The 14,570-nt window shown below is 45.8% G+C and overlaps 1 protein-coding gene across 1 annotated transcript in view; it reads right to left on the bottom strand.

Moving 5' to 3' along the window:
* BLOC1S6 (biogenesis of lysosomal organelles complex 1 subunit 6) overlaps positions 1-14,570 on the bottom strand; it is a 341,949-nt gene that overhangs the window by 43,832 nt on the left and 283,547 nt on the right. The window contains exon 5 of the mRNA XM_044077633.1: positions 9,156-9,242. Coding sequence (XP_043933568.1) covers positions 9,156-9,242 — 87 coding nt within the window. The remainder of the gene's footprint in view (positions 1-9,155; positions 9,243-14,570) is intronic.

Below are 14,570 nucleotides of genomic sequence, written 5' to 3'. Positions count from 1 at the left end.
AATGAAAATCCTTATGAGGTATTTGCTTCCCACATGAAATACAATTATTAACTTTTTCTGACATCGGAATGGAGCAAGAAAAAAGTTTCCCCAACGGGGTACTTAGCTTTGAGTAGGAGAAGAAAGTCTTCGGACTGAAGTTTGTTCAGAAAAAATTGTCAGGAGTCAGCCGACCGGCACTTGTGAACTGCTATCACAGCACGGCAAGAAAGACTGTAGAACATGGCGTCGGCTGTCAGCTTTGTACTCCTGGCGCTCTGACGTCAGGGAGCATGGCTCAACAGCCGACGCCGGACCCAGACTTTGGGATTCTGGCTGACCGAGGACTGCCTGCCGGCAGGGGAGAACCCTACAGTCATGACTGCAACAATGAAACACGATGAACATCGCCAGGAACACCGCCCTCAGCTCCAGAACATTTATGTGTAGAGTGTACTCCATGTTGGACCATTCCCCTTGGACTGTTCTTCCCTGAAATAGACCCCCCCACCCTATCAGAGAAGCATCCGTGGTTATTGTGGCCGTCAGACTGGGTAGAACAAACGGACGACCCATAGTGAGATCCTGACTGTACACCCACCATGAGAGGTCTCGTTTGCAAGAGTCTGTTATCAGAATCTCGTGCGCTAGGGGTAAGTGCTGGAATGACCACTGCGTGAAAAGCAGCCATTGGAGGATCCTCATGTGTAATCTTCCCATAGGAACTGCGATCAGGGACGTTGCCATTAGTCCCAAAACTTTCAATACCAGTTTGGCCGGGGCTTTCCTGCTCTGTAGTAAGAGAAGAACCTGTTGTTTGAGGGCTGACGCCCTTATTGGAGGGAGCTTTAGCAGTGTTAATCGTGTATCTAGGTCTGCTCCGATGAATGAAATACGCTGTGAGGGCGATAAGCAAGACTTTTCGAAGTTTATCGAAATACCTAGGTGGGAACAAAGGTCGACTGTGTAGTCTCTGACTTGTATGAGGCGATGCTCGGTGGTAGTGGTGAGGAGCCAGTCGTCCAGATAGGGAAACACCTGGAATCCTTGTCGTCTCAAGTGAGACGCAACTACTGCCATGCATTTGCTGAATACCCTGGGGGCTGAGGTGAGTCCAAAGGGCAGAGCTCGAAACTGAAAGTGACAGGCTCCCAGCCGGAAGCGCAGGTGATCTCTGGATGGTTTGGCCATTTTGATGTGTTAGTACGCGTCTTTGAGATCTATCGAGCACATCCAATCGTCCTTCTGTAAGAATGGAAGGATCGATTGAAGCGTGACCATCCGGAACTTTTCCTTCTTCACAAAGGTGTTGAGATTGCTGAGATCTAAAATCGGTCTCCAGTCCCCTGTCTTTTTTGGAACTAAAAAGAACCTTGAGTAAGTTCCGGATCCTATTTGGTCCGCCGGGACTGGTTGGATGACTCTGTTTTTGAGCAGCTTTGAAATTTCTACAGCTGCTGGGCTTCGCAGATGGGGTGGCACATCTGGAAACCTTCTTTGTTGAGGTGGAGTTGATATGAAGGGGATTTTGTGTCCTCTGGTTATAATGCTTTTTACCCAGGAATCCGAAGTAATATTTAGCCAGGCCTGTGGGAATAAAGCCAAGCGACCCCCGACTGCCTCCAGAGCAGGACAGCCGGGCCTCCATTCAGGAGTGCTGGAAAGGCTTCCCAGGGACGGTATCCCTGTCGCCTTGGTTATGCGGACCCCCTCTGCCGCCGGGGCGGCGTCTTCCATTTCTACCCCCCCCTCTGCCTCTGGAGGGGGTATCACTCTGTGTGGCTTGGAAAGATCCCTGATTCTTACGGAACCACATTTTCCCGCCTCGTTGCCCTTTGGGGTACGGTCTAGTTGGAGCAGAAAAACGGACCCTGACAGCAGACAAAGTCTTTCCCTCTTGCTCACACCGAGTCAGAGTCACCTTCACCTTGGGCCCAAAGAGTGTGGCACCATCAAAGGGGGCGTTGGCAAAGGAAGACTTGAAAGCTTCCGCAAAGGAGCACAGCCGCATCCAGGATTGTCTTCGAAGAGCAATCGCTGAAGCTGCAGCTCTACTCGATCCTTCGTCTGCATACGAGATGAGCCTCATGGATGAGTTTACTATGGAGGTAAGGGTGTTAAGTTGTGCTGTTACCTTATCTGAAACAGCAGCATCTGTGTTACCCTGGAGGGTATCTGTCAGCTCCTTGATGAGATCCCTCTGCAGACGTGTGAAATGTGTCAAATAGTTTAGCGAACGCATGGAAAAAGTCGCTGAACTAAAAACGCTCTTCCCGTATCTGTCCATAGTCCTAGAATCCTTATTAGGAGGATGAACAGATGAGGAAGACTCAGACATCTCCTTTTTCGTGGCTGCCGCCACCACCATAGCGTCGACTGGAACTCCCTTGGTGAGATAAGTCTTGTCCTGGGGGGGCGGTGATAAATTTGTTTGGTTTTCTAGGGACTGGTTCCACTGTGTCAGGTGTCTCCCATGCCCTTCGAGCAATCAATTCCATTAATTCATCGAAGGGCGGAGTCACCCAGGAGGTAGAAGGTTGAGCCCCAAAAGCCTTCAGCAGCTCCGACTCGTCCTCAGTGGGGGCTAGGGACTGCCAATCACCCCTCTGTTTCAAGATCTCCAGGATGTCCGCAAACGACACATCCTCAGAGGGGGATTTTGGGGACCCCTCTGCCTCATCCAAGTCGGTGTCAGACGTTAGAGATTCCTGCGGGGAATCTATGTGCCTCCTCTTGCACAACCTTTTCCTCGGGACCTCATCAGAGGGGGCTTCCGGTGAGGCCTCCAAGGAACAGGAGGAACCCTCTGGGGGTGGCTGAGGCAATGGGGCTCTACGCTTTGGATGGGTCGTGGGGGCAGAAACAGAAAGCGGCCCTTTAGGGGAAGGAGAAGACGCCTCTGATGAAGTGGTTGTCTGTGCAGACAATACCTTCCTCATAAGGTCAAAAGCCCCTGAACCCCGGGCCGAGGACACCCCCGGTTCCGAAGAATACGGGAGCATCCCAGACACGGGGGCTGTGGGCCCCGACCCCGAGGACGGAGCCGAGCCAATCTGCGCTGAGGCCCCGAGAGGGAGAGTCAGCACCGACAAGTCGGTATGACTCTCGGTCCCAGAATAGAGGAGAGACCGTCGGCTCCGCGATTCACCTACCGGTTCCGAAGGAGTCGAAGTCAATGGTGTCGATCGTGCAATGGACGGTTTCGGCACCGAGGGCTCCAATATCATTAGCTCATCCTCTCCCGGCTCCGAGAACTGGATGGGTCTTGAAGGAGGACCTGTTGGAGACATGGGGAGGCCTTCTAGTTTCGACACCAACTGGGAGGAAACTGCAATCAACTTGGAAAGGGCAGTGTTTTCCATGAGTTTCTGCATGACACAATCCACATCTGTCTCAGATAATGGTCTGGAAGAACGGGTTGAAGGAGCCGAAGTTGGCACCGACCGAAGAATGGACGGTGGCGGCAGCTCCGACACCAGTTCCAAGATCTGGGGCTCAGTGAAAGATAAACGTTCGGCCCCGAGGTCTGTGGAACCGGCGAACGAACCTTTGAAGATGAACTCGGAGCTGATGACATGGGCTCCAACATCTTCGACCCCTTCGAGGACTTAGAAGCCTGATCCGATTTGTCTAAAGCCTCTTGAAAGGCAGGCTTAAGCAACCCTCTATCTATAAGCTTCCTGCGTCTATCTGTCATGACCCTCCCGCTAAAGGAATGACATATAGAACAATCCTCTTGCAGGTGGAGAGGGCCAAGACAGTAAACGCAGGACGCGTGGTTGTCAGTGATAGACATTTTCTGCCCACACTGACATCTTTTAAAGCCGGATTTAGCTTTCTCCGACATAACTGTAAAGGTAATGACACTTTACCAGGTTAATAACAATAAAAGACTAACCAACTTCTATAAATATATAACGTGAATATATATAACGTGAATATCTATATCAGTGTAAAAGAACACTCAAAAAAAAGGAACCACACCCTAGACTATAATCCACACAAGAGAAAAGAGTAGGCCAAAAAAATGTGCCTTAAGAATAATATGAGCAATATTATAATAATAGTAATACACACACACACACACTTCTATACTATACTAACTCTTAGAAACTTATTTTTACAAAAAAGAAGTAGCTTATCTGAAAAAAAAGCAAAAAGTTATTAATTTCTCCTCTGGTCCGAGCTCTCCTCGATCCGATCTGTTGCAGCGGCAAACTAGATCTGAGTAATGGCAGGGAAGATTGTGGGATATAGTCTGGTCTCGAGCTTCTCTGAGATGCAGAGCTTTGTGATGCGGCCGACTCGGAGCCGAGGATCGGCTCCGATCCCGTGTGTAAGAACAAACAGCGAGATTGAACACTCTCACATGCTGCTGTTAACAAAGGGATAATCAGAAGGGCATATAAAATATTGCATGATAACTATAGGAGTCAATCAGAGGAGGTTAGAAAAGACTGGGAAAGAGATTGGATAAGCAATTTAAAGGGAGAACACTGGGAGGACATATGTATGGCTCCCAAGTATGCAACAAAGTTTAGAAGATTTAGGACTTTTGCTTGGAAGTGTTTGCATAAGCATTTTTATATTCCAAGCAGACTCTACAAAGAACCTTTCCTCAGACTAATAGCAAATCTTGGAGGTGTGATGGGGAAGAAACAGGTAACTGGGAACATATACTCTGGAATATAATGAATTGGCAGACTTTAACAATTCCCTAAAAGAGTACTTTGTCAGAAATATCGGGTGAGCAAATAGGTGTAACTAAGGAAATAATTCTTTTGTGCTAGAACAAAGGATCTGAATTGCTTAGACATTGTAAGGCCTTGTTAAGTTTGATTCTGGTGGCTGCTAAAAAAGCAATTACTAGAAAATAGAACTGAAAGTCTAAGCCACCTGTACTTGAAGTACTGAATATTGTAATACAGCTAAAATAACTAGAAAGGGGATCTTTTGAAAAGAGAAGGAGCAAATTCTATAAAAATAAATGGAATTTATGGGAACAATACATGCCAAATGATGTTTAGGAGGAGACGTGAGGTTTAAGGGAAGGCAGGAACTGAGCAATTTATGCAATGTTGGGCTGATAATTATAAGAAAAGAACATATATGATGTATAATGCATGCTACTAGAAACATGGTAATATGGTTTGTTTTATTTTATATGAATATATGTTTGCCTATGTCTTAAGTGATAACTTAATGTTTGTGTCTTTCGGCTTTTCCCGGTTAGGGGTCGCCACAGCGGAACTCCGGTCCGCTAATGATTGGCAGTAGATTTTTTACGTGCTGAGTTTGCCAGCCCTGACGCACAACCTTCAACGAAGGTACGCCCATTCACGCATGTCTCCACACAGAAGACACTCTAGCTGAGAATCGAACGGCCAACGTCTTACTGTGAAGCGACAACGCTACCACAGCACCACCACCGCAGTAAGTGATGACTTAATAAAGGTGTTAAAAACAGTGGACAGGGTTTGGTTCTACTTCAGGAGGTCATCTACCATGTTCTGAGAAGGATAAGCAAATACAACCTCCTCCTTAAAGACAACATTCACTGTAGACCATAGAAATTTCTCCATAAGAGAGGGCAGCCTCTGAGGAGCCATCTTGTGCAAACATGCCAGCTTCTAGTCATAATCATAGTGACAACACAATCAAAACTACACTGTGCCACTTAGAAGCTCACTACAAATGCTACAGCAAAACTTGTAAACACATCCTCCTACAGCCAAGAGTTTGAGAGTAAGGCAAGTTTCACCACTACTTGAGGCACACAAGTTCATATCAATCCTAAGGCTGGACAGCCATTGATGCTTAGCTGCATCTACCTTACAAAAAGGTCCCTCTGGATATGAGATCACTGGGATGAATTTATGACACCCAGTCATTTGCATGGGTTATCTTTGAAGGAGTTAAGGAAGGTACAGTGTTTTATGTGAATGAGGGTCTACTCCAGAGGTGTGGGATACACTGGATAAGAAACCCATCATGTCTGCAGGTATACTGATCTTAGATTAGAGGTTTATGTCATTGGAGCTGGTATTCATAGAATTGTTAGCTCTGTGAAGGTGAAGCAAATCAAAAAGGAAGGGATCTGTCATAGCACAAAATTTTTGGCAGACAACATTTCTAAGAAGCCTGTAAGATACTAAGTAGAAGGATAGAGATTTTAGCCCATCAGGCAGCTTAAGTGGCTTAATCTAGTGACTGTTTCTGATTTACAGAATCTGGGCATTTTAAATTATGCGAGGTGCTCAGAAAGGTACATTCCAAAGGGGACAGTTTAGTCTATAATGAGTTGATAAGTGAAGAGTAAAAGAAGACATGGACATCCCCACAATTAAATGAGATGCCACGACAGATGAGCTGTTTAAAGTAGAATGACATTATAAAACAACTGAGACATGCTGGATGAAAAAGAGCTCATTATCAACATTAGTACCTAAATCTATAATAGAGTCTGTTTTTGAGACAAAATACCAGTGATATGATAAGAGGAAGAGATAGGGATCTTGCCAAAGTAACTGCTACACTTCTTAGAACTTACAGTGAATGCATGTTGGCCTGATCTGGGCCTTGTAGAAGATAGTTTACAACAGCATCAAGTTTTCAGCCATCCCCAAACTTGGTTATCCACAAACCTTGGTTGCCTGATTTTACCTTAGAAAAATAAATGCTGGACAGAAAGCAATCCAGAACTGAACCCTGAGGAACGCTGCTAGCAACATTTCTGCTGTCAGAAGAGACCCCCTTTACTTTGAATACATGAGCTTGGTCCACAAGCCAATCTGCTACACAGCAGACAACACAAGGATTAACACTGGGACTAGCTACTTTGTTTAGGATGCCCATGTGGGGAATGGAACCAAAGGCCTTAGCAAGGTTTAAGTAAGCAGTGTGGACACTCTGGTCCTCATCTAAAGCTCTGTACCCTTATCAAAAAACACATCCAAGATGAGGAGGCAATACCCTATATCCAAAGTGATTACGGTCAAGGGAGTGGATGTCAAATATGTCACTGTTAATTACTTCAGCAAAAAAGCATTCCATAGCTTTATAGATAGTGCCAGAAAGACCAACAGGGCTATAGTTACTAAGGTCTGTTATGGTGCTTTGTGCAGGGAAACAGTTTTGGCTCTAAAAGGTTTCAGTTACGTAATTCATGAAAACACTAAGACAGACTCAAGAGAGAATGGAATATGTGGTGTTTTGATAAATGCAAGCAAGCAGCCTGAAACATTGTCAACAGCTATGCAGCTTATGATTTAGTTTTGGAAAGTGCAGAGGCAACTTGATCAAGAGTGATAACAAGTGACAGAGTTTTAAGAGAAATTAAAGGAGAGATTGGGGTATGTTAGAGGTGTGAAGTTGGAGCTCAACTTATCAGCAAGGATACTGTCCATGATTTCTGGGATGGAGCTGAATACACCATCACAAATGCATTTACAGCAGAACTTGGTGTCATTTTTGAGTTTTCTAATATAATTAAAGAGGGCTCTGTGGTTGTCTTTGTTCGTGGAAGCAACTCAGAAGTCCATAAGTAGCTTTGGACTCCCTGTCTACATGGGAGTCTTGCTTTATACTTTTACATTTCTTTTACAGTGCAGGAGAAGGATTTTTTTTAAAGGATTATGAATTCTTCTTCCTGTAGAGTTGAATTATATGGGTGTTCCACCATACCAGCTTATTTTTAAAATTTTCTTCACTTCTTGTGGCAGATAAGAATGGCTTCATCTGCACAGCTATTTATAACTGAGCAGAACCAGAGACATGTGCGAAGGCAGGGGTGCCACTGTGGCTGGATACCTGTAGCAAAATATGACAATTATAGTTTTTCAGGCATTCTGTTGCTGGCAACTTTTTTTTTTCTTTGTGTGGCATAACACAGGTCAAGGGATTTACTTTAGATTTCCAGGACTGAAATCTGAACAACAGAGACAAAGCTGACAGTTTTATGCCCCAACATTGCAGAGGAGAACACCCTTTTGCCAGCCCTGTCCAAGGGTTTTGACTCCTTGCTGTCGTCAAGGTTGCAAAATGCTTTGACATCTGGATCTTGCACTGGATCAAAACAGTCACATACATCTCAGCCCATGAAAATCTGGGCAAGATCTGTAGTCATTCATCTCCAGGTCTGCAAGGAACATCTGTCTTTTTGGGAGTCATAGAAGCAAAGTCCATGCACTTCCAGGCTTTGTATATGTAATATTTGGGCTCATTGATATTTGCTAGGCAAGCAGACCAAAAGACCACTAAGAAACCTAGTCTAAATACCCAATTGCCCCAAAGCACTATTTAGTCAAGCAACAGGATAAAATTTTCACAGTAGGCAAATGAAGGCTGAGGGACTCAAACCTTGTACCACAGGAAGTAGCTCATCAACAGTTCATAGCCTTAATAGCCTGCCCTAACTGCAACACTTAATGACTAGTTCCATGGGAAGAGATAATAAATAGATGGCTTTTTCTTTTTCTCCTGCTACTCATGTAGACATTTCTGGGGAATAAACACAATTAACCCTAGGAAGGCTTGAAGAAGGCCACTTTCCATTTCTTTGTTGAAATGGCTGGAAAGGGGATCTCTGTTCTGGCAGAGATTTGGAGGCATATACAGAATCTTCCTGTTGCTCCCAGGGAGATGAACTTTCAACTGCTGCCGCCCTCCTAGTAACAAGGTAGGCCATAAATTTCTCCTCCTCCTAATGTTTTCAGGCTGCTATGATGAAACTCCGGTACTTAATGTAGTGTGTCACACCATACTCCTCTCCAAAGCAGAACAGATATTCCAGTGCAAGGCTTAGCTTACTTAGCAGGAACACAAACAGTTTTAAAGGTTTTACTGCTTTAGGCATCAGACACATGAACTTCTCCTCACATCATGAATCAACATGAGTTCTGAACTGTACAGTAAGAAGAAAATGAATGGAGGGCTCACAGGCTAGGTAGGATCTCTTGGTGAGGTGTGTAAGATTACTGCATGTGCCAGGCTAGGGCACAAGTCCAAAAGTGTGGCAGCTTCAGAGGAAAAAATGTCAAAATGGAATGGAACAGAAAGTGAGTTCAAGCAAACACCGACCAAGATGAATTTCCTAAAGTTTCCTTCCAATTTTGCAAAACAAAACATTACTAAAAAATAAAAAAGTATATGATGTTGAAGCCCAAAGAAAATGTTACCTTTAATTTGGTTGTCTTTTCATGTAGCATCATCATCTCTTTTCTGACATTCATCAGTCTATTGTGATACAATTTTGCTTCTGTAAACTGAAACAAACAAATAAGTTTAGGCAAAGTTACACAGAACAAATCAGAAACTACAGTTGTGTACACTTACCATAAATGTAGATGCTCAAGTGTATTCACTGTTGCAGTCATCACACTTGGGTTATCTGCCTGCAGGTAGCCCTCAGTTGGCCCGAATACCAGAGACTTAGTATTTCTGCATCAGTTGCTGTCACTTCAGGACTGATGTCAGGTTGTCCGGGGTATAAAAACAGGCAGCCGACACCATTACATCAATTTTTCTTGCCCCAAATAGGGAGCTACGGTATGGTGGGAAAAAAACTACCAGTAAAAAGTACATACCAAAAGCCCTGTAAGGGGTGAGTAAAAGACAGAGAGAGAGAGACAGAGAGAGACAGAGAGAGAGTGAGAGAGTGAGTGAGAGAGAGAGAGAGAGAGACACACACAAGGGGGCTGGCAGGTGGGAAACCAGGACTGCAACAGTGAATACACTTGAACATCTACATTTATGGTAAGTGTACACAACTGTACTATGTTTTTCATGTTTCACTGTTGCAGTCATCACACACGGGTTGATTCCCAAAGCTGAAGAAAGGGTGAAGGCAGTCAAGAAGAGTTGGGGTTGGGTAGTATGCCCTGCAGGACTGCATTGCAAAACCTGCCCTGGATTTGGAAAAGATAGGCAGGTGGTAATGCCTGGTGAAGGTGTGTACAGCACTGCAGGTAGCAGCTTCCAGAATGTCCCTGGTAGGGACCCCTCTGAGGAATGCTGTAGAAGTAGAAGTTACCCTAGTGGAAGGTGTTCTGACCCCCAGAGGAGTTGGTTTCCCATGGTGCTTGTAGCAGAAATAGATACAGTGTGCTATCCATTTGGAAACTGTTTGTTTTGAAATGGCCTTGCCCTCTGCCCCCGGTGCAAAACTGACTAGTAACTGGTCAGATTTCCTGAAGGGCTTAGTCCTATCAAGGTAGAATCTGAGCTGTCAGTGCACATCCAAGGAGTGCAGGATCATTTCCCCTTTATTTTGAGGATTAGGGAAGAAGGTTGGCAAAAGAACAGATTGGCTAAGAGCCACAATGGACACCACTTTAGGCGTAAAGGAAGGGTTAGTCCTGAGGGAGACCCTGTCAGCAAGAAAAATAATTAAGGGTTCCACAGCCATAAGTGCTTGTAACTCAGATACTCGTCTAGCTGAAGTGATGGCCAGAAGCAAGGCTGTTTTCCAAGAGAGGAATTTTAACTCTGCTGACGCTGCAAGCTCAAAGGGAGGGGGGTGTGAGTTTTTCCAGTACAAAGTTAAGGTCCCAAGCAGGGGTAGGTGCTCTCCCTGGTGGCCTTAAGTTGTCTGCCTCCTCAGGAACTGTTGGATGAGAGGGTGAGAGCAGAGAGGCGACTCAGTTTTGTAATGAGATGAGATGGCAGAGGCATGGATCTTAATGGAGAAGGATAGGCCTCTGTGGAGTAGATCTGCTAGGTAATCCAGGATTAGAGGTAAGGAGGGCAGTGCTGTGTCCTCTCCTTTAGATTGAATCCAGGAACAATACCTCTACCACTTATCAGCATAGGATTTCCTTGTACTGTGTCTTCTGGCTTCAAGAATGATGTCCAGTACTTGCTTGCTAAGGCTGGTCACTGGGGGAGAATTCAAGGAATAAGCCAGGCTGCAAGATTCAGGGTTTGCAGTTGTGGATGCAAGATCTGTCCCCCCTGCTAAGTGAAGAGGGTTGGGATCTGGGGTAGGTGCCAGGGTGACCCCGGTGACAGGCTGTGCAGTAGTGGGTATCAATGTTGGCATGGCCAGTCCAGGGCAATCAGGATTGCTCTTGGTCTGTCCTGTCTTATCTTGAGTAATATTCTTGACAGAAGAGTCAGAGGGGGGAATGCATAAATTGAGAGGTTTACCCACTGGAAGGTTAGGGCATCCACTTTCCAGGCCCTGCTGTGAGGTGTCCTGGTGCAAAATTTGCTGAGCTGGTGATTGCAGGGGCAGGCAGAGAGATCCACCTCTGGGGTCCCCCATTTCTGAATCAGAAGGTTGAAGGTGCTGGGCTCTAATTGCCGCTCGTGTGGGTCTAGGAGATTTCTGCAAGTCGTCTGCCAGTGAGTTTTGTTTGCCTGGCAGGAATTGAGCTTGCAGATGGACTTGCATGTCCAAGGCCGTGATCCACAGGGCCATGGCTGGCCTGCAGAATGGGTAATAGTGGGTTCCCCCCTGCTTGTTGATGTACCACATAACTGTGGTGTTGTCTGTTTTTATTGGCAGGTGTCCTGGTGAGAATAGGGATCTGAAAGCTATCAGAGAGTGCTGCACAGCTAGCATCTCTTTCTGGTTGATGTGCAGATGAAATTGACTTGGGCTCCAGTGGCCCTGAATGCACTTGCTGTCCATGTGTGCCCCCCAGGCATAGTCTGCTGCATCTGTGGTTAGGGTCTGGGTGGCATGGGGTAGAGTAAAGGGCAGTTCCTTGTTGTGTTTGCATGCTGCTGCCCACCAAAGAAACTCTGTCTTTAGACAGGGTATGATAGAAATGACGGTTTCCAGGTCCTGAATGCACTTGCTGTCCATGTGTGCCCCCCAGGCATAGTCTGCTGCATCTGTGGTTAGGGTCTGGGTGGCGTGGGGTAGAGTAAAGGGCAGTTCCTTGTTGTGTTTGCATGCTGCTGCCCACCAAAGAAACTCTGTCTTTAGACAGGGTATGATAGAAATGACGGTTTCCAGGTCCTGAGAATGTTGGCACCAAAGACTTTTTAAGTATCATTGAAGTTTCCTCATATGCAGCCTGGCATATGGAATTAGTAGGATGCAAGAGGCCATGAACCTTAGGGCCTGCAGGAATTTCCTTGCGGTTAGCTGGGTTCTGGTGGCCATTTGAGTGAAATAGTCTGTCAGATAGGCTTGTTTTTCTGGAGTGAGGAATGCCATCATGGATGCTGTGTCCAAGCTTGCTCCCGGGAATACAATCTTTTGACTGGGGACTAGTTTTGATTTATTTTCGTTGATGGTGTACCCCAAGGAGGTTAGAAGGTTTTTTTACATATGGCAGGTGCTGCAACAGCATTTTCTCACTGTCTGCCTGAATCAGGCAGTTATCCAAGTACGGGTAAATCTGAATATTTCTCTGTCTGCAGTAAGCAATGGCTGGAGCTAGGCATTTTGAGAATACTCTTGGAGCAGTGGATAAGCCAAAGGGAAGTGCAGAGAACTGATAATGTATAGATCCTGCCCTGAAGCGAAGATATTTCCTGCATGACTCCCTTACAGGGATGTGCAGATAGGTTTCTTTTAAGTCTAGGGTGACTAACCAGCCATCTTTGGCTAGCCTAGGTAGAAGCTGCTGCAGGGCAAGAATTTTGAATTTTGATACCACCAGGAAGTGTTGAGAATTGAAAGATCTAGGATTGGGCGCCAAGTGCCCTCTTTTCTGGATACCAGGAAAAGTCTGGAATAGAATCCTTGACCTATCTGTTCCGCAAGAACAGGCTAAATTGCCCTTATAGAGAGCAGGGATTGAACTTGGTTTTGTGCCTCTGCCCACTGGTTTGGAGGAAGTTCGGAGAACCCTTTTGGGGTTGGCAGTGAGTGAAAGTAGAATTTGTACCCCTGGGATTCAATGTTGAGGACCCATCGGTCTTTGGTGATGGACATCCATTTTTTTGCATGAAGGGCGAGTTTTCCTCCTAGAGGCACAAGTGGCTGGGCAGAGGTGGGGAGTGGAGGAGAGAAGTCACTGTGAGGTCTTACCGTAGGGAGGTGGCTTAGCACTACCTGCTTTGCGGGAGGGGGCACTCCATTGCTTGGATCTCTGCATACCCTGAGACTGTAGTCTGGGTGGTCTGTTTCCCCTGTGTCTAGTTTGAGATGGCCTGGAGGGGGCTGGAAAGGACCAGTGTTTCGAGGGACAATGCCTACTGAATCTAGGAGGCTGCACTTGTAAGAATTCTTTAACTGTCTGCACAGATTTAGCTTTTTCTTCCATCTTTTTAAGAACCTGTTCTGCTTTGGTGCCAAACAGATTGTCCATGTTCAAAGGAGTGTCTAATAACTTTGATTTGACATTGTCTGGCAAGGTCTGCTCTTTAAGTCAAGCATGTCTTCTCAGTACAGAACCAGTGACTGCTGCCCTGCAAGATGCTACTAGGGCATCAAAGCCACACTGCAATGTATGCTTGCTGACTTGGCTTGCAGAATGCATAAGTTCCTGCAATTCTTTATTTTCTGCACAGTCTGTAAAGGTAGCTATTTTTTGCTTAATAAGTTCCATAATATGTTTTGCAGAAGTACATACTTTCTTACCCCATCTGTCCAAAGCTCTGGAATCCCTGTCCGAAGGGGTGGGATTCTTAGCTGTAGTTGCCTTGATACCTTTAGGTCCCTGGGAAATGATCTCTGGGTCAGCAGTAGGATTTTTGGAAAGGAATTTATGAGAGTCAGGTACTCTGTAGTACTTGTCTGGTTTCCTAGGAGCAAGGGGTAATGTATCAGGAGTATGGCTGGACTCCATAAAGACATCAACAACTTCCAGGACTGGGGATATTGCTAAAGGCCTATGTTGTGGCAAGTCTAGAAATTCTCTGAGTCTCTTTTTGGACTGAGGATAGTCTTGGTATTCCCAATGGAAATGCTCTCTTAAAGCATGTAAGGTTTCACCAAAAGAAAAATTCTCTGGAGGAGAGGCAGAGGGAATGGATTCCTCTGTATCTGAATCCTCATAAGCAGATAAGGGCATGTCTTCATACATAGTCAGAAACCTCAGAGTCATCGGACTCTTGGTCTGTTGAAGCTGCTGGGGACTGATCTCTTTTTCTCTTAGAAGGGGAAGGCTGACTTGCCCTAATCAGCATAATAAGGTCTTCTGGCATTCTAAGCATTTTATGTTGTGGCAAGGGAGCAGGTGCATGCGCTTTGGTCATCCGTTTTCTAGGCGTAGCGCGTACTCTTGGCCTTAGAAACGCGGTAGTTTTAGACAGAACTGAAGTCGTCGGTTTGTGTCGAACATCCATAGTGCGAAGAAGCCAGTGTCTGCTCAGCGGCTCTGGATCCATCCAAGGTAGAGACATCCGCAGGTTCCATGGTCGAAGAAGAATCTCATGGCATAGTGGACTCCGAATGGGTCTCTGTAGAGGCCTGCGAATCCACCGAAGCGCAGGCATCAGGGGATGCGAAAGCACCTCACTGAGTACCAGCGAACTGGCGACTAGCTTAATGGAAGTGCCATCAGCAGCTTTGGACCTATGCAGTCTGTCTCTTGTCTTTATCCTTATGTTTTTTCAGAATATCTGTAGTCGGATGGCTTAACGAAGCCATTTCAGAATACGGAGATCGAGAACGAAAGTATTTAGTGACAATA

Source organism: Protopterus annectens, chromosome 7.part0, assembly GCF_019279795.1.
Source record: "Protopterus annectens isolate FY-2018-M chromosome 7.part0, PAN1.0, whole genome shotgun sequence".
Classification (NCBI taxonomy): domain Eukaryota; kingdom Metazoa; phylum Chordata; order Ceratodontiformes; family Protopteridae; genus Protopterus; species Protopterus annectens.
The sequence above is the reverse complement of the archived record's forward strand: the minus strand, read 5'-3'. Positions and strand labels throughout refer to the sequence as shown.